The sequence below is a fragment of the Equus asinus genome, chromosome 2 (assembly GCF_041296235.1).
Source record: "Equus asinus isolate D_3611 breed Donkey chromosome 2, EquAss-T2T_v2, whole genome shotgun sequence".
Lineage (NCBI taxonomy): Eukaryota > Metazoa > Chordata > Mammalia > Perissodactyla > Equidae > Equus > Equus asinus.
In genome coordinates, this window is record NC_091791.1 from 25,483,602 (window position 1) to 25,503,790 (window position 20,189).

Consider the following 20,189-nt stretch of genomic DNA (forward strand, 5'->3'; position numbering starts at 1 on the left):
TTTGTTCCCCTCTGAAAGGTTTTTAGTAAGATCCAATGTCTCCAATCTGAATGAATATTTCTCATGTCCTCCTCAGAATCATCTGAGTGGGACAAGCATTTGGAAACCATGTGTCTAATTCCAAAGACACTGGCCAAGTTGCTAGGGAATGAAGAAAGAATGGTGTTTATGTTTGCATCTTGGAATTTTTGCTACACTGGATTAGGTGAGTGGCTGTGGTTATCCATGAATTCTGTGCTCATCACACACAAATATTCTCAGATTTCCCAAGGCCGGGTCAAATATGACCCCTTCTCTTCATAGTAGAGAAATTATTACATAGATAGCTACATATGTCTCCTTATTGCCCTTCCCTCATAGCACTCACATGTGCTAAGCACAATTATCATATGTGTCCAACACACATTGATTTCACCCAAAGAGGTGAGTATTCTGTCTTCCTTAGTCCACCGGCTAATTACCATATGTAGCTTTTGTGCACTGCATTTTTCTCTTAACATTGGGATAGCTCTTCCAAGGCCAAGATGCAACCAGACACACAGCATAGGCAGTCCCCACCAGCAAAGCAGAACCTGGTTTCTACTTGCAAGCTGAGCTTTCACATCTCCCCTCCTGACCTTGCATGTATTATTTTGAATATAATGTATTTTTAAATTGCTGCACCATTATAAAACTGTAAGGAAGAGCTGAATTAAATATTATTTGTGGCATACCCTGGTTTGCAAAGGGCCTCTAAATCTGAGCCCTTATATGAGGTCGATGCCTAAATTCCATTACTTGAGATTGCAAATGACTGTGTTTGCAAAATTGTAGATGCACATTTAGAGGGAGCTTCAAAAATTCAGCCCATAATGTTAACTTTGTTTGAAAAGACCTTGATTTTCCAGGAAGCAATCTCAAGGCTTTTTGCCTGTAACATAACTCTATCTCTGTCGTGGATAATGCATTAATAGCCTAAGGATGACTCGGCATGTGGTTCTTAAAAATCATAGTCTAGGGTCATAATGAGTTCCTGGCTGCATATAAGGAGACCATTTTTGAAGCAAAACATAGGATACATTCCAGAACAGGCAAGATCTACAGAGCTATAAGTGAGGTAGGAGGTACAAGAAGATTCACTGCAGCCATGCGATCACAAGGTAATCACTCCCCATTTTCACCTCCTGCTTCTCTGTGCTATGTCCTTCACACCCATAGCTACTACCAGGCTGAGATGGGTAAGTCTAGGACCCAGATACATGGGATTTTTATGCCTTAATTGAAATTAGCACATCTCTGAATGGGCATGTGCACACTTGTCTCCTGCGTGTGTACACACATACACATTTGCAATCAACAGTATTCTCAGAAAACGAAATCCTGCCATCAAAATGTAAAACAGAATAGAATAGAATAGAACAAGGTCACACAACCTCACTATAGTAAGTAAGCCTCACTCAAGCTGAGGACAGGGTTCTGAGGTCTGTTTCTTAACTATAAACCCCATAGAATCTGAGCATCAGGAGGCCAGGAATGTCAGGACATCACGATATCTCCCTACTGCAAGGATACAGCTAAACCATAGGCAAAATGCAACATCTGGGTTGATACCAATGAAGGGAAAATGGATGAAGTAGTCTAAGACAGAAGCATTTACCTTATGTTCAAAAATAAACAAGCAAAAAATAATGATTAAGGAGAAGTGTATTTGTCATCTATTCCTGTATGACAAATTACTATCAAATGTAGCAGCTAAAAACAACAAATATTTATTATCTCACTGTTTTTATGGGTCAGGAATCTGGGCACAACTGAACTGGGTGCCTCTGCCTCAAGGTCTCTCATGAGGTTTCAATCAGTGTGTTGGCCTAGGCTGCATTCTCCTATGCAGGCTTCACTGGAGAAGGATCTTCTCCCAAGCTCACTCATGTGATTATTGGCAGGATTCAGTTGTTCTTCATAGGAACTGAGCTGTTGGATTGAGGTCCTCAGTGCCTAACTTACTTTTGGCTAGAGACTTCCCTCAACCTCTTGCCACATGGGCTTCTCCATAGGGCAGCTCACAACATGACAGATTGCTTTGACCAAGCAAGCATAAAAGTGCACCTAAGATAAAAACCACTGTCTTTTTGTAACTGAATCTCTGAAGTGATATCTCATCATCTCTGTCACAATCTATTCACTAGAACCACGTCAACTCAAAGGGATGGGACAGTGCAATGGCATAGTCTCCAGAAGACAGATCACTGGGAGCCATCTTGGAGGCTGCCTACCATAAGGAAGAAGTAAACGTAAACTACAAATAGACATAGTTGTATATGTTACAGGTGGGGATAGACATTAGTACACAACTTTGATAATATTTTGAATGACAAGTATTAAAGATATTCAAAATGTGTATATTTTGATGTAATTATTCCCCTTCTAGTGGTGATTAAACCAAAAAGATGAATTACCAATTCCCCCTCCTCCACGTTCTAAGGGATGTGCACCTAAGGAACATTACACTGGTTTGCTGGGGGTGGGGTGAGAGTGAGACGGAGCAGTAAAGGGGAGGGGTAGACCATTTCATCTAAGAGCTATGATACTTGGGGAAGAGGGTGGAGGGTGTAGGTATAAGGGGGCTCTGGAAGGAGATGTGCAGTTGGACAATAACCCTCTGTGACTGAGAACAGTTTTAGGGCCCATGGAAGAGAACAGAAATGGGAGAAAGTAACTACTGTGATGATGAGGACTTTGGAGAAACAGGTATGGACAAAAGACTTTAGGAAGGCTTGCTGTGTGCTGTGTGATATAATGCTTCTCTGCAACTTCTTTCAAGAAAATGTTCCGTAAAAAGCTATATTGCTCTGAAGTGCTTTTGGTGTTGAATTCAGGTCATACCATTTAAATGTGACACTCTACTGAGACTGGAAAAAACACAATCAAGTTTTTATTTTGGCTACCTAAGATGCTGGTCCAAGAAAACAGTCCCAGATATTAAAGTCGTATGAATAAAATATTAATAAAACTATTATTAATGATATTAACTAATGTGAAAATTTTCAATGTCCAGTAAAAATTAAACACAGTAATAAAGTATGTAGCTTTATATAATGAAGAGTTGCATAGACAATTAAAAATGATGGTTATAAAGATTTTATAATGACAAAATTGTTAGAACATTAAGGGGCGAAAAGGCAGATTATAAAAATTCACATGTAAGATGTTTAGGCTACATTTAAAAGAACACATGTATACCAAAAAAGACTAGGAAAAATGAGAACAAGGAAAGATTGGAAAAGAAAGATCGCAATGGAAGGACTTTTAGTGTGTTCTTTTTCCATATCATCCATTTCTCCTCTAAAAGACATTTTCCTAGGACATCCTAGGACAAACCAAGAGGGACACATTTTGCTTTTTCATTCTTCCATCCCCTCGCTCATGGCCTTTCTGAAAAAGCAGAACAGAAACTGCCGGGACAACCATCACTATTAAATCTACAGTGAGTGGGCCGTAAGCAATGTACAGTAGAGACCTGGAGCCCATTCTGACTCTCCCTATGCAGCAGCCACTCTTCAGCCTGCAACCAGGCATCATAACAGCTGGAAAGAGCAGTCTCCATGGGACCTTCTCCCTGCAACCTCTAAAGTGGGCTGATCTAGAACTTCTACTGCACCCACTGACTTCTTAAAGGGTTTCTTAGTCTCAAGACCAGTCATATTGCAATCCAAATACCCCCAAAAGGGGGATAAGAGTTAAAGTCCCTGACACTGTCGTACTACTTTATCAGAACACTCTCTTGCAGCGATGGCAAGGAAAAGGAATAAAAAGACCCTGATCTTTCAGGAGAGAGAATAATTAAGGGGAAGTTAGGAAGGAACAGACATTGGAGACATTCTTTCTCTCTCCCATGACACTATACAAGCCAATATCATCAGAGACTAGAGACCCTTAGAGCCAGTTCAGTTACACAGAGAACTCAGCAAGGCCCTGGATGCCTATGACCTCATTAAAAAAGATGCCCAAGGAGGGTGAACACTGAGGGGGCACAGTGAGGGGGCCACAGAGGTAAAACTGTGAACTACAAGTATTCACACTGGATGTGCAAAGAAAACAATCTTCCCACTGCAGAATGTTCCTGACTGTTACATATCTCCCAATGGAAGAGTGGAAATGCTATTCATTTGCAGCTCGGGAGGCTATTCAAAACAAAAAAACCCACACTTTTTCCCCATGATAGCTCTGCCCAAGCAGAGACCAGAAAGGGATTATGTTAGGACGTTTATTCCACTTGTGTGCTCTCCCTGCAAATTATAATTGCTGAAGCTGCTGGGGTGATGAATGGGGAGCATAAGACAGATATGTTCATCTGCCTACTAACCAGGTATCAAATGAGTGAAAGGATCACATATAAAGAAGGAGTTTTCACGCCAGTTGATCCTATTCTTGGGGCATATGTTCGATGGCTGAGTCACTCTATAGTGTAAGAATCCTGGGTGACCTCTCTTGAAGGGGTTAGAACATCTGGAATGCATAAATAAAATTTTATCTCTAGATGAAGCTTTATTATTGATGTTAATAAATATTATGCCTTATGCCCTGCCTAACCCATAGGCATCGTAGTGTACTAAAGAGGAAATGGATAATAATGCTAGCACCTTACAGTTCCCAGTGCACTTTCACAGCCATTACAGTGATCATCACCATAGATGAGAGAATAAATATGACGCACACATGTGGTCAGTTCTTCCTCCTGCATCCTTGGCAGAAATTACTCCTGTATCACAGTGGTCCTCCCACGCATTCCCTCTAGGCTGCTATTTTCTGTCAATTGAAGATGGTATGGGAGAAGAAATCTATCTATCCCTAGACATTTGCAGGCCTCCAAATTATAGATAACAATATTTGGACAATATTACTTCCGAATCACACGTTCATTCTGTCTACATACTGTAAGATGAAAGTCTTAACACCATCTTTCATTTCAATGTCCTGGTTTGGGGATGATTGCTCTCTCCCCGATGTTTCTCCACCATCCCCAATAGCACCTCACTCTGCACTGTGTCTCCCAAAGAAGTAGTTTTAGGGCTTTTTGTTATTGATTTATTTGTTTTTACCACTTCATAAGAATAACGACTCAACAAAGAGCAGAGGACAATAAAGTGAGTTTGAGATGTGGATTCTTGGCAGTAAATTAGACCCATTCAGTTGTTAGCAGAAGTCCATGGGCATACAGTCTCATCACGCATGGGATTCAAATGTGTGTCCCAGAAAAATGACAAATCACTTACGGGTCAGGCTCCTCAGAACTGCTAATAAATGTAGGACTTAAAGACTTATAATTTACAAATTATAAATCTGAAGTGGAGAAGTGAAATTGACGAGTGTTTAGTTGATCACATCTGATACTTTCAATAATCTTATGAAACTGATAAGACTACTGTTCCCATTACACAGATGAGGAAACCACAGCTTAAAGAGGTCCTGTCTCAGTCAACGTTGTGCTCTACCCAGAGAAATGCAGATTTTGTCTTTTCTCAAGGAGAAGTGGAGTGAATATTTCCATTCCTAACCAATACGGGCCCCAACTCTTCAACATAAGTGGTTTAAAGCCTTAGATAGCCCTGGATTCTGTCATTGGGACAAAAGGTCTGCATACAATGAGCTCTTCCTCTGCAACCCCTGTGACACCTAAAAGAATAATCATGGCAATTATACATCAGAAACAGAGAAGTGATAATTACAAAAATGGAATTTTCAGTTACCACTTGGCTAGCCAGCACAGGCACTAACTTTTATATTTCCCCATGGGGGCATATATGAAAGAAGCACAGAGTGGAGGAGAGATGAAACACAATTATCAGAACCTGGGGATTTATTCTTTCTGCTACACAAAGGAAGAGGGTGGGCAGTCCGCAGCTGGAACATTCTCTTCTTGCTCTTTGCAAAACATAGGGAAACGCTGTCCCTCATCCACTTAATTTAATTTCCTTCAGAAACAATGACAAAGCTTATCCAGTCTATTGTACTTTCCTTCTCCATCAACTTGACTTCCTAGTCGGCCAATTGCCTTACCATCTCAAGAGTTTGTTCCAGAAATAGCAGAGGGCTTTTTTTTTCCTCCTTTTTTGAGGTACTTGTGAGTGATGGCACCCTGAGAAACTGGTCCATCTTAGCTGAACAAAAGGTTGCAGTTATATAGCTGGAATATCAGAAAAATAAATATTTCCTTTTTCTGCCTTAGTCTATTGAAAAATCTTAATAGTTCCAAATACAGACCAAATAATAACTGCAATAATAGTTGCAGACTAAGTAGTAGTTGGTCCACAAACGGCAAAACAACTGAGGATAGTTGAGGTGTTGAGCCAAGAGCCATACTCCCAAACATTGTGAATTTTGGGTTTGTTTTATATGAAGCATATAATTAATCATATTATACACTTCGGTTTTGGCTTCCTAATCTCTATTGTTTTGGCCATCACCTCCGCTAAAATGAAAGCAAGATACAAATCAGAAACATGTCACATGATAGCAGGGAAAAGTAAAAGGTAAAATTACCCTCGACCAAGTTGACCTTGTGACAACCAAGGTAAAAATGGTATGCATGTATAAAAGAACACCGATTAATAAAAACACTTTCTGATTAGGTGAGAGGCCTAATTTTCCATTTGGAACATGTATTCACTCTTACAAAAGGTTTTTCAAAATGGGCTCCACAAATTTCTGTTCTGAAGGACTTATCAGGTGTTGGGCAGCCTCCTTTACTCAGGGCTTCTCCGAGTCTTAAATATTGTAACGTGGATCCTGAGTCTTCAGGATGGTAGAGCTGGATAATTATTACTTAAAACCATTTGACCATGGAAATGCTTATGAAAGGAGAAGCATTTGGGGAACTAGTGTTCTTCAGAGTACATTTTATGAAATATTGCTTTTTAGAATAGGTACATAACATATACACTTTTCCTAAAAGAAGGGTGACTGGTACATAGCTAAGAGCATCTGGTCATGACCTCCTCATGCAGCTCTCTAGCTCAGTGCTTCTCAATCTTTAATTGCACATTAAATCACCAGGGACCATGTTCCCTGCAGATTCCTGCTCAGGAAGTCTTAATAGGGTGTTTGATTCTGCATTTCTAACAAGTCTCCTGGTGATGCTGATGCTGCTGGTCCGTGAACCACACTTTGAGTAGCAAAACACATGTGTCTTCAAGTGCTGAAGGTGTCCGGTATTGTCCGGAGTCCTATGCTATCTGATAATTCTTTGTCCAAGAGAGTGGTGAGTCTGCAGATGGGGCTTACCAGTAAAACCTGTTGGGTGTGATGCGTTCATGCATGAGTTGCCACCGTCTGCCAAAGTCCATGGAGCTGTAGAGCTGCAAAACAATGAAGTGAGGAGAGCATAAGCATCAAGGGGTACTGTTTAGTGTGAAAACATGTGTCACCCCTGGAGAAGAATAGTCCAACACACCAGAATGCCTAACACATCCAAGTAGACATCCATATTATCCAGATAAAAGTACATGAATATGACTGTGCTATGCTTATCATGGTGCCTTCTAATACCAAGAAGGTGCTCTATATACATCCAATTGACTGATACTTTTGAAGTGAGTGTAAATTCACTTCTGATGCCATCTATCATTCTCTCCTTTAGGGGTAAAGCTTTTAGGAAAATTACATCTTCTTTTTTCTTCAAATTCCATGAAGTCTTTAGTTACATCTAAAACAATTCATTAACATTTATTTAAAAATTATTTGCTGAACAACTCCTGCATGGACATAAAGATAAGGAAGAGGTAGATTCTGTGCTCTTATGAAAAATAAGACACATATGTAAAAATGCTCATCAGCTGGGATCTGAGCCAGTGCTATATGTAACATATTGTACTCTGTCAGTTTTATCTCTTACTACTCCTATATGATCTAAATGAAATGGACTCTTCAATGCCACTAAAGATACCAGCTCATTTACACGCCTGCATCTTTGCAAGACGGTAAGGATAAGGCCACTACTATGCCTAAGTAAAAATTCCTGATCCATGCGGGGTCAGCACAAGTGTGGCTTCCTCCACAAGCCTTTTCTAACCACATCGGCCCACTCATCTTTCTTCCTTCTCAATTCACTGCACCCATCTTTTGTTTCCATTCAGCACTTATCATGGGGTAATATATAATTACGTCTTTCAAATCTGTCTGTATTATTTAGTTGTTTATATTCCTTGAATATATATAAGTGTTCACACAATATCTGTTGCTTAAGTAAATAATTAAAACAGACAGGTAAGGATGAGTGTGGAGTTTATTTCCAATCAAATGCCTAGAAGTACAATATCTGAACCTGACTGATAATGGAATAAGAATAATTGAACCGTGTTGCTCTTTCACGTACACGTGAGCCTTCCAGGATCCCGAAAGGAAGGCAGGGCAGTTGCTGCTAAAGTAAACCCCTCTCTCAGGCTCTCAAGCATTCTCTGGTCTATGCAGGACGAGTTAACAACTCCCTCAATGGCACGGCCACCATATTTTCTGTCTGCCTCTAGAAGCTGTTCACACTAAGCCGTTACTGGTTGGTAGGCTTCTTCCCCCACTAGACTGGGAGTCATAAGAGCGGCAGGGATCAGGCCTTATTCACCTTTGTGTATCAGCGGTTACACAATGCCTGGCACATAACAGGTGAGTCCACAAATCTCCTATTTCACAGTTGATGAAACTTAATCTTGGAGAAGTTAAGTTTCAGTCAAAAGAACTAAGATTTAAGTTTTCTGATTAACTCATTAATTCACATCTCCTTCCATGGAATTATAGTGCCTAGTTTATAATGAGAATTCCACCATATTTATGTTTCTCCCACAAACTTTTCCAGGTGGGGAAACTGAGGAAGGACAAGTAGGTGTCCCTTAGGTTTATACAAATTGGATCAGGTGAAGTATATTCCTATAATTACAACCCCAGTAGCTGCTCACCTGTAAGGATGTGCTGTCTGACACACCATACCCCAGGTAACTTTGCCATCTGTTAAGTTCTGAGTCCATAATCTTACAATCTTACAACCCACATAGAAATAATTTTTCATATGAACTTCTGGTAATTGCAAGAAGCTTTGAGGGACTTGCAAAAATCTGGGTCCATTTCACTTGAATTCAGCAAATACTTATTGAACATTGGCAGCATGAACTGCATTTTAAAAAGTCTCTTTTTGTCCAGTAAATGATGGGCATATATGTGTGTTGTGATACACTGGTATATATATATATATATATACAAAATATATGTGTATATATTTTACACTCAAAATAGCCTTTAAGGTAGTCAAGAAAATATATATTAGCATTCTCATCTTATAGGTGAAGATATCCACGCTTAGTTCTACAAAGCAACTGCAGCAACTATATGGAAAGCCAGGATGTCAATCCTGATTTAGCTGATTTAGTTTGTACTATACCACAGCAACTCTACACCAACTCTCACAGTATTTATCCAAACTGGGCTCTCACTCCATGAGTAAGTAATAACTACAAAGTGAGTCCAATTCTGCACATGGGAAAAATAGGCACAACTATTCCCCATCACTTTTAGAGCCTTTTTTTATTCACCAACCTAGTGAATAAAACAATAGTAGCTCTACATAATTGAATTAGAAAGCACACAGAACCACATCCAACTCTTCAGGATGCATAAAGGGTAACCACTTACCGACTCTCAAATATACATGGCAATTCTCTATCCACGTTCTCTCCTGTCCACACCACCTATCTCCAAAGGCCTCACTCAAGGTAGATTTCTTCAGGAAGCCTCACTGTTCCATTTCTACCCCTGTTAATCTTTCCCATCTCTCAACTTACACATACCTGACCCTCAAATGTAGAAACACCACATCAAAGGGGAAAATGGGGCATAGGCTAAAGCCCTAGAAGTTGAGAGAAGAGAAAGATTAACAGGGGTAGAAATGGAACGATGAGTCTTCCTGGGGAAATCTACCTCGAGTGAGGCCTTTGGAGATGGATGGTGCAGACAGGAGAGAATGGGGATAGAGATTCTACTGGGTGGAAACAATAAGAACAAAGCTGTCAATATGGCCAAGGTCTTCAGCTTGGCTTGTGGGGGAGCTTTTAACAGGAGGGACGGATGTGATGACTGTTGCAGCCAAAAGAAGGTGGAAGTTGCCTGTCTGTCTGTCTATCTTTCCATTCATCTGCCTGTCTCTCTTTCTATCCATCCATCTATCTATTTGTGGATGTTTCTAAATCTATCTGTATATATATTTACACTGTGGAGGAGGTTGGGAGGAAGGAGAGTTTTTGTGAGGACCAGACCATCCCATTGGAAACGATATATCCATATATTTTATTGCAAGAACTGAGTTTCCCATGCGGAGTTTTAAGAAATGGATCACTCGTCTTCCCACGGCAGGTGTCTGAGGGACAGACGATCAGACTTAAGACATGTTTCCCGATTAAATATAGAAGAGACTGGTTGGAGCCTTCTATAACCCAAAGATATCAGACTCTGTCAGCCCTGATTCCAACCATAGGAAACAGAGCCCCAGATTCCTTCAAATAAAACCCAGCTTTATTGTGTCTGCCTCTTCTGTAAACTCTAGAGACAGGCCAGGGAAAAGCCATGAGGGTCACACTGACGCTGCTGAAGTCTCAATCCTCATGGGAAATTCCCAGTCCTTCTATCATGGAGGAACCGAGCAGTGGCAGAATGCCACCCACCACAGCTCCTGCTAAGGCTCACCCTTGGGAGAAGCATGACTCCTCTCATTTCATGTCCTTCCTAACAGAGAAAGAACAAGAGATCAGCTGCTGAGCTCATGCAAGCTTGTTCCACCTCCTGCCTCCCCCGTCTCTGGTTTTGCTTTTTCAGCTCTTCAGTTTGACTGATGGGGGAAAAATTAAATTGAATTCTCTGCCTAGAGGCTGATTCAGATGAACAGAAAGAGCAGGCTCCTATTCATTAAGGGCCTTGGGTTAGCTACCTTGTCTCTCAATCTACAGTAAGTTGCTAAGTCTAAAATGAATTTTATTCTACCATGAGCTGGATCTTTGCAGCTTCTCCCTTCATACATTTGTTCATCCAATTCTTCATTCATTCATTCATTCATTCCTGAAAATTGTATCAAGCAACTACTATGTTTTAAGCACTGAACTAAGTGCTGGGGTTACAAAGGCAAAAAATATGAACAGTGGAAGACAGAAATTCAGACAATTACACTGCCATGTAATATATGTCATAATATTCATAGTAATTATGTCTGCAATGGTAAGATTGTGGGCAACCGGTATTCTCTTCTTCTGGTTATTTGGATTTTTAAAGTTATTGTGACCACGTATTATTTTAGTAATTAAAAAATTAAAGCTCTAACACTCAAATAAACATGAACAAAGGCAACGATTCAATAGTAAGTGTTAGAAGATTATTTAATGATGTGAAATGCTGATACATTATTTAAAATGTATTACAAAACACACATACATTGATGTGTTCAATTTTATTTAAAGTATTGCACAAACTTGAAACATGTTAGGAGGAAACATGCCAAAAGATTAGCAGTGGTTATCTCTGAACTGTGTGATTATGGGCAATTTATTTACCTTTTAAAGCTTTCCATCATTTTCAGATTTCTTTACAACAGATATATGTTATATTTCAACAGTCATACAATTCAATATAATTTCAATGGTAATAGTAATCTTTTCTTAAGTTTTATTCCACTTAGATTTTACAATAATAATTTTCTAATTATAACGTATACATTATATTTATCTCTCAGACTATCTTTTAAAAGGCCAAGAATTAAAATTCCAATGTTTTCGTGAGGGGACTTAAATTAGACAAAGCAATATAGAATTTTCCACAAAGTGCTATTTCACAGAGATTAACATAGATAGTGGGAATCCTGCCTTGGACAAGCAATGTATTAGCTCACATGGTGTTTATACAGTTCTGCATGGTTTCAACCCAATGTGTTTCATGCAACATTAAAACAAAGCATATTTTTCAAACAATAACATCTTTAAAAACACTTCTTGTATAAACAAAGTTATATACACGAGACCATGTTTTCCTTCATATCCCGTCTCATGATGCCCCCTCCCTGCAAAGATGTCATTTCTGGACTTTCACCAGAGAACAATCCAGACCCTTCCCTTTCCCTTCTTCTACTATATGTCACGGTCTCATAGCTCTTAACAAGCACGTATTCAGTAGCAGCACACACACAGAGCTCTAAATGAATCATCAGAACAGCTGGAAAATGTGAAAGAACACGCTCTTTTCCTTATTGATTCAGTTATTAGTTCCCTAATTACATCAGCCTGCCAGGGAAAAGCATTTGATAGCTGAAGAAATAAAGAGGCAATTTAATCCATGTAATATTCCACAGGAAGAACAACAAGTTGTATCTGAAAAGTTTAAGTTCAACGAATAATATGATTGCATTAGGAGGTTATGGGTTGAATTGTGTTCCCTCAAAAGATATGTTGCAGTCCTAACCCCTCACTACATCAGACCTTATTTGGAAATAAGGTCTTTGCAGATGAAATCAAGTAAAAACGAGATCAGGGTGGGCCTTAATCCAATATGACTGATATCCTCCTAAGGAGAAGTTTGGACAGACACACACAAATACAGAGGGAAGACAACGCGAAGACATTCAGAGAGAAGGCCATGTGAAGACAGAAGATTGGAGTGATGTATCTACAAGTTAAGGGATGTCAAAGACTGCTCGTAAATCACAAAAAGCTAGGAAGCAGCAAGGAAGAACCCCTCCGAGAGGTTTCAGAGGGAGCATGCTCCTATCAACACCTTGGTTTTGGACTTCTAGACCCCAGAATTGTGAGACAATGAATTTCTATTGTTCTATTGTTCTAAGTCACCCAGTTCTCGGTACTTTGTTACAGCAGCCCCAGGAAACTAATACAGGCATCTTACACCTACCACCAGGAGGAATAATGACAGATCTTGCTACATATTTCTGTTGTTTTCTTGTCTCCACTCCTAGGCATTTAGTTATAAGACCAGAAGTCTGGTTTAGGGCCAGATCATTGAATCTGTGGTTAAAAGCCAAACTCTCATTTGCCTATATTTCTCTGTTCTATGCATTTCCACCACAACCCTAAGGATATTTTCTAAGAATAAATATGAATTCATAATGACCATATGGCAGTAACCAGACATAATTAGAAGAGGCAACAAAATATACTTTTTATGGGAGCTTTTGGTGTTCCAGCCAGATTCCCTAAGCCAAGAAATATCCCATGTAGAGGGAAGGATGGTGTGGAACGCATTTATATGAAAGGTCTTTCCTGTAGGCAAATTCAAACAATGTATAACCGTCCTGATTTTTTTTCTCAAAACCTATGGAGTTTAGGCAGCATTCTGCTGAACTGTGGTCACGATGGCCTTGTCTTTCAAATAAAAGGAGGCTAGTTTCTGCTCAAAATAAGAAGGTCTCTGCACCTACTTCCTTGGTAGCCACAGAGGGAGCGAGAGGGCTTGGCTGGGTATGGAGGGCCGCAGGGAGAATACCCTGGGTTGTGGCAGTATTTGTGGTAGGCAGGAGAGACCCCTGAGTCACACGGCAGCAAAGAGGCCTTTCCAACATGTGCCTCCAGTTCCTTCTCAGCTATTCTCCAAGTAACCCCTCTGTTGATAACCAATGAGGACAACCCCACTCAATGTCTCTCTAAGCTCCCAGTACAGAGACAAGAGCTTCTGTCCTCAGCAGCCACTTTCCTTGGCCCTTGGGAGATATAAGGCAACTATACTGTAAAGATATTTATTAAAAGACACAGGCATTCACCTATGGCATTCTTTTGTAGAAGACATTTTTCTTTCCTTCCTGAAGATTTTTAGCCATATTTTATCTCTCTCAGATAGCTTACATCATTCATTCCTTCATTTAACAAATATTGATCAAATATCTGTTAAGAACCAAGCACTGTTCTATGGGTTTAGGAGACATCAGTGAAGCAAACAGACAAAAAGTCCCTGCCCTCAGGGATCTTACGTTCCAGTGGAGATCAAGACCCCAAACGCCCTCAAGTCCACAGTGTGAATATGTGAGGAAGGTGTAAAAACAAATAGTATCACAGGTTCATTTTGCTGGCACTTAATAAACTAAGGAAGTTTCTTTGATTACCCAAGATTTTCCCCATTTTGTGGAAACATTTGGCCCTCTGGGCTATCTTTCGTTTTCCTCTTTTTGATAGAGACACAAGTTCAAAAATATTTCATTTTCCTCTCAACTCCAAGGGAAACAGGGTGCACATGTAGTGATGTTTGGCAGATGACATTTCACCACAATGCTGGAGAGAAACAGGGAATCCAGGGGGCTCATGCTTACCTGTCCTTTAGCTGAATAGGAGAGCTGATCCCATGTGGTCAGGCTTTATAATTTTTCAAGAGAACCTGAAAATTCAGACTGCTATGGAAAATTTCCATATTTTTCAATTTTGGCAAAAAATTTAAAAATCTAAAACCTGCTGCAGGGCAAATAAGACATGTCTTGATCCAGATGGCCAGATGCTTCCTAAGGACCACCAATTTGTGATCTAAATCTTAGTGTAGACATACAACTGCCTGAAGGAGAGAATGGGACTATTCGATCTTGAAGTAGGGTTGCCAGACTTAGCAAATAAAAATATAGAATGTATTTTGTTGTGGCAGTATTTGTGGTAGGCAAGAGAAAATTTGAATTTCAGATAAAAAATGAATAAGTTTTTGTGTAAGTATGTCCCATGTAACATTAGGGATATGCTTATATTTTCTTAAATGCTGTTATTCATCTGAAATTCAAATTTAACCAGGTGTCCTGTATGTTATCTGGCAACCCTACTTTGAAGTCTCTCTCATTCCATTTCTGAGTTTGGATTGTAAGATACATCTCCTTATATTATGCTTCTTTGTTTTTGGACATTGGATGCCACAAGGCAAATAAAAAAGTTTCAGAATTATTGTAAATACTCCCTGTAGTCAATTAATTCAAACCATTTCACTCAGGATATTTAGTGTTAATTGAGCACCTTGTGCATAATGGTGCATAATGATACAAAGATTAATAACACAAGGTTCCCTGATGTTCTGAAACTCAAAACCTAGATGGGAAGACAGACACGTCAACAGGTAAGTGCAACACAACACAATGAGGCCCATGCCCACGGAGGCAGAGGAGTGCTGGGAGAACCCAAAGAAAGAGTGGTCTGTTCTGCTGGGTTGGATGCTGGGCCATGAGCTGAGTCATAATGGATGAGTAGGAGTTAGCCTGAAGGACAAGTTCCCCCAAAACACTGCAGCTAACAGAGGTGAAAAATGCTGGTCATTAGGAAAGATGTTGGAAATCAAACAGAAACATTATCTCATCCTCCTGCAAAAGTACAATTCACTTGGCGCTGGATCAGTGTACATTGTTCTAACTGCCACATCTAAAAGAAGAAAGAGCAGAGATGGGAAAAGATCCAAACAAGGTCATCTGAAGGAGTCAAGAGGAAGAGGAGGAAACAATCCCACAAGAGCGTGGGTGTGAGGATAAAATGAAGACACAAAGATGGGCTGTGAGAATGAAGGCTGTAAAAGCAGAGAAGCGTAGGTAGATACATACTCATTCATCAAATTTCAAAACACTCTCCCTTGAAACCTAAAAGAAGCAAGATTACAGCACCAAAAATGAATAACTACTCTTAAAAGCAAATTCATAAAATGCATTACTATAAGAAGTTGGTGAGAGAGGCACAGGATCCTCTAAACAGTATCAAACACCATTTAAGACTCAGTGCCTCTCAAAGTTTTCCATCAAAATATCTCCAATACCCAAAAGGAACATGGCATCCCACTAGGAATCTGAAGGTTGGATCTGAAGAAGTCTGACACAAGGGCAAATATTTTCAAGTCTCTAATTCTCACCCTAAAACTCCATGGATATTTTGTAGTCTATTCTATGGTATATCTGTGCTCATAATAAAAAAATAAATTTCTTAGAAATCTTCCAGGGAAGTGGACCCGCCAGAGATAAACTCTCTATCTATCATCCTCCTTTTTCACCACTGCCCCCCAGCGGTGTATTTTTGAGCCCCAGTTTGAAGAAGAGTGGGAAGTGACACCAAGAAGGTCTGATCATAATTAGGGACGAGGTGACTCATTTAACTGTCTCAAGTGTGTTGTGTGCAGGGTGACTACAAGGGGGGTTACAGTCATTTCTTGGGGTGTCTGTGACAGCTGGAATCCTGGACTGGATTCGAGGAGACACGCCATGCGCAGGGTTTTCAGTTAAGTCTCCTTAATTATAATGAACAAGAGAGAGGAAACCCTGTAGTTTTGGTGATGCCATCCTTGCAAGAAAGCGATTCCATTAGACCCCATCAGCTAAAACAGCAAGTCTCATTTTTGCCATGGCTTTTGTTTGACTTTGAGGATAGTCAGGAGGCTTATCTTCTGACTATGCCTTCAATTTCAGAGTCCACGTGTATATTTGGATAACCAAAGGCTTCTATTTCCCAACTCTGTGTCCTACTCCCTGCTAGAGGTGCTGGTGCCTCTAAACGCCCATTTGAGAACACAAGGCACAGAGGATGATTGCCCCCAAAGTCCCCAGTGCCCACCCCACAGTACAGAGTGCTTTCCTCCAATTGGGCATGCAGAAACTGGCTCACAATGATGTTGATGTCTACAGTCTGTCAAAAGGTGAGGCCATGTCATTTCTCACCTGCCTTTTCCTCCTTTCCCCCTTATTTTCCAAGTTTCAGCCACACTGGTCGGCTTCTGTCTTCTCAAACATGCCATGGACTCTCCAGTCTCAGGGCTTTTGCACATGCTGTCCACTCTACCTAAAATGCCCTCCTCCCACTCCACACTTCTCCCTCTTTCCATTCATGTACAAAATGCTACTCATATGTCAGGTATCAGCAGAAATAACACCTCCTTAGGGAAGCTCTCTTTGGTCCCCTCCTGCCCTAGATGGCACTAGGTCCACCTGTCATCTGTTCTCAGGCCCTCTATTCTCCTATTTCATAACATTCACCAAAGTATGAAACTGTATATCTGTGTAATTATATTATCGATGTCTGTCTTCCTTTCTAGGTAGTGGAGATCGCTACTTTAACAGCACCAAGTGCTTAACACAGTGCCAGGCATAGGAGAATAGATGCTCAATAAATATTTGCTGAATAAATACGTGAATATTCCTTTTTGAGTCTTTTAACTTTCTATTCTTTCCACCTGAAAGGCCTCCCATTTCCTTGAAATTTGTCTAACGTCTACTCTTCTTTCAATATTAGTTCAAATTATCTCCCTTCCATGAAGCCATTCTTGCCCACAATTAGCCAAAAAAGGCAAGATTACAAGAGAAAAACTGAAGAACTACTTTCAAAAGCAAATTCATAAAATTCATTATTATAAGAAGTTGATGAGAAGGGAAAATCATCCTATAAATAGTATCTCTTTTCTCATATTTAATACCCAGTGTCCAAACAGATTCTAATAACAGGTTTCTCTTATAAGTTCTCACTTTGTTTTTATTTAATTCATCCAAACACTGATCTAGTCATTCATTCACTTATGCATCTAAACTTCAGGTAATCTCTTCAAATAGATTAGAGGCTCCTGGTTCAGAGGAAATCTGAAATCTTGATCCTCCAACAGAAACTACCACTGGGCTGCCCAAAAACACAGAATCAGAGAATACTAAACTTTTATAGGTGAGAGTGGCCTTAGAGATAATCTGGACTATTCTTTTTACCCATAGGGAATCGAAGCCTCAGAGAATCTAAGCGAATTGCCTAGTGTCACACAGCTAGTTATGTACGAAACTGTAATTCAAACCCAGGGTCCTGACTCCTACCACAATGCTCTTTTTACTGTACTGTGCTGCCTTTTTTGTAAAGGAGAAAAACAAGTTAATATAACCTCACAGTAATAAGCGTTCATTTGGGCATGCCATGCATGAATGACACTATACCTTAAATGCATCTAGCACTTTTATTTACAGATCATTTTCATAACTCATTTTATCTTCTTTTATATTGAAGAGTATTTTCTGAGTTAACAGTCACACAAGACAATCTTACAAACAATTTACATAGTATTTAGCAAAATGCATTCTTTTTTCTCCACAGTCCTAGTCTCTTGACCATTTCCTTTGTAATCAGATTGTATTCATTTTTATACATTATGATTCAGAAATGACTCATTTTAAGCAGTACCCTTTGAACATAAATGCTAGTATTCCTCCATGAGCAGACTTTATTTGTTCTGACTCACATCAACCTCGCCTTTACCCATATTTTCTCTCTCTTAATGGTTTTGGTTTCACATCACATCCCATTATTAACATCCACTTTATTACCTACTTTCCTGGCCTTTTCACTGCGTCCAATTTGTCCTTAACTCTTTTCAAAGTTCAGATTTGTTTTTCTTTCCCAAAGGCCTGAATCTAAGAGGTGGGTAGAACTTAAATCTTTCAGTTTTAGGCCATTTATTTAATTTAAGTAACTAGCTCCAAGTATCAAAACAATAAGACTTGCCTTCAATTTGGATGTAACGAAGACTTTACTATCCCGACAGTAATGAAACACCATTTGCAACACATCTCCAGGTGGACATTTACATATGCTCATGACTTTAGTATTAATATATGGCCAGAAAATCTAAGAGTTCATTCAACTTAAGATATTAAAGGAAAAATAGGTTGTACTTCAAAGGCTATTCTTTCAGAGGAATAAGGAAAAAAAGAAACGAATATTTTATGAAGGATTTGCCCTGACAGATATTTTTGTATACATTGTCTAGTTTAACTGACACAAAATAAACACTATTTGATAGTTATTTCTGTCCACACTTTCTGGAGGAGAACACAGAGACACCATGGGTGTTATGAATTTGCTCTAGACCCCAGAGTAAATTCTAGGATCTCTGATACCAAAACCAACATTCATTTCAAAACACTTGGCTACCAGTGAGAAATGAGTGTTTTCAAGGAAACAACCTGAATTGTGAGAGAGCTCAAACTATATCCTACGAGAAATATTGTAGAAACTTGGGATTACTGGCACAGAACATTGGCCAATGGGCAAAGAGTTTTATAAGTGTTTCAAATGTGGAAAAAGTAGTTCTGTGGAAGGACAGTGATACTTTCTTCTGTGCCGCATCAGAGGGCAGAAGCAGGACCAAAAGGTGAAATCTAGACCGAAGTAAATATTGGCTTGATGTGAAAAATAATATTCTAATGGAAAGAACTCCCTGAGGCAGGAAGAGGATGCCTCTCATGGTAGCAAATCCTAGGAGTTATGGATGTGTCTGAATAGAAGATGGATGAACACTTTGATTAAGGTGATACTATCAGGAATTTAAAGTGTCAGATGAGGTTTAAACCAATGAGTCCTCGGTCCCTTTAGACAGATGATTTTTGATTCTTCATCCAAGAGCAATAATCCTAGGAATAGAACCCAAGGGAATATTCACTACTGATGCTCTCTAAACATGTGTAAAAGCCGGCAGATAAACTTTTTTAAGGCACTGTGGTGTTGTGGGGAAGACCCAGGATTCTATGTGGCAGGTTTTCGTAGATTCATTCAGCGCCCCCGTATCTGAGACCTTTGGAAAGGGATTTTCAACTCCTCTCCTTGAGAGCTAGAATTTAGCTCCTCATGCTGTTGTTTTGGCATCAGAATGTAGTGGAAGTGATAGCATCCTAGTTCTGAGTTTAGTCTCTAAAAAGCCTTGGACACTTCTAATCTTTCACAATGCTGTCACCCCCAGGTGAACAGACCTGCTGGTCCATCTTGCTGGCAGATTAAAGACCACGTGGAAGCCATCTCAGACCAGCATATAGCCAGCTGAGCTCTAAACATAAGGGAGAGCACAGCCAAGGTCATCACAGCTGCCCTACTCAACCATAACTGACCATAGACACATGAGTGAATCTAGCTGAGACCAGAAAATTGACCCAACTAATCCATAGAGTTGTGATCAATAATGAATGTTTACTGTTTTAAGCCTCTAGGTTTAGGGAGAGTTGGTTACACAGCATTAGCTAGCTGCTACACAGATCTAGTTTCAAGTCTTAGATCTATCAATGACCTACCTGGGCTGTTTTGAGCAGGACTTCAAATTACTCAATCCCAGTTTTCTTATATAAATATGATGAAAGGCTTTCTCCAGAATAATGGCTCTCAAATTTCAAAGTTATCCAGATGCCTTGTTAAAAATGTGCATTCCAGGCACCCTTCCAG

At 39.8% G+C, this 20,189-nt stretch overlaps 1 protein-coding gene across 3 annotated transcripts in view; it reads right to left on the reverse strand.

Moving 5' to 3' along the window:
• Positions 1 to 20,189, reverse strand: part of SORCS3 (sortilin related VPS10 domain containing receptor 3) — a 568,071-nt gene that overhangs the window by 184,205 nt on the left and 363,677 nt on the right. For all 3 annotated transcript variants that reach the window (XR_011493944.1, XM_070483671.1, XM_014844779.3), the window contains exon 5: positions 7,261 to 7,334. Coding sequence is in view for 2 of the 3 variants with exons in the window: in XM_070483671.1 (XP_070339772.1) it covers positions 7,261 to 7,334 (74 nt within the window). In the remaining variant the exon portion in view is untranslated. The remainder of the gene's footprint in view (positions 1 to 7,260; positions 7,335 to 20,189) is intronic.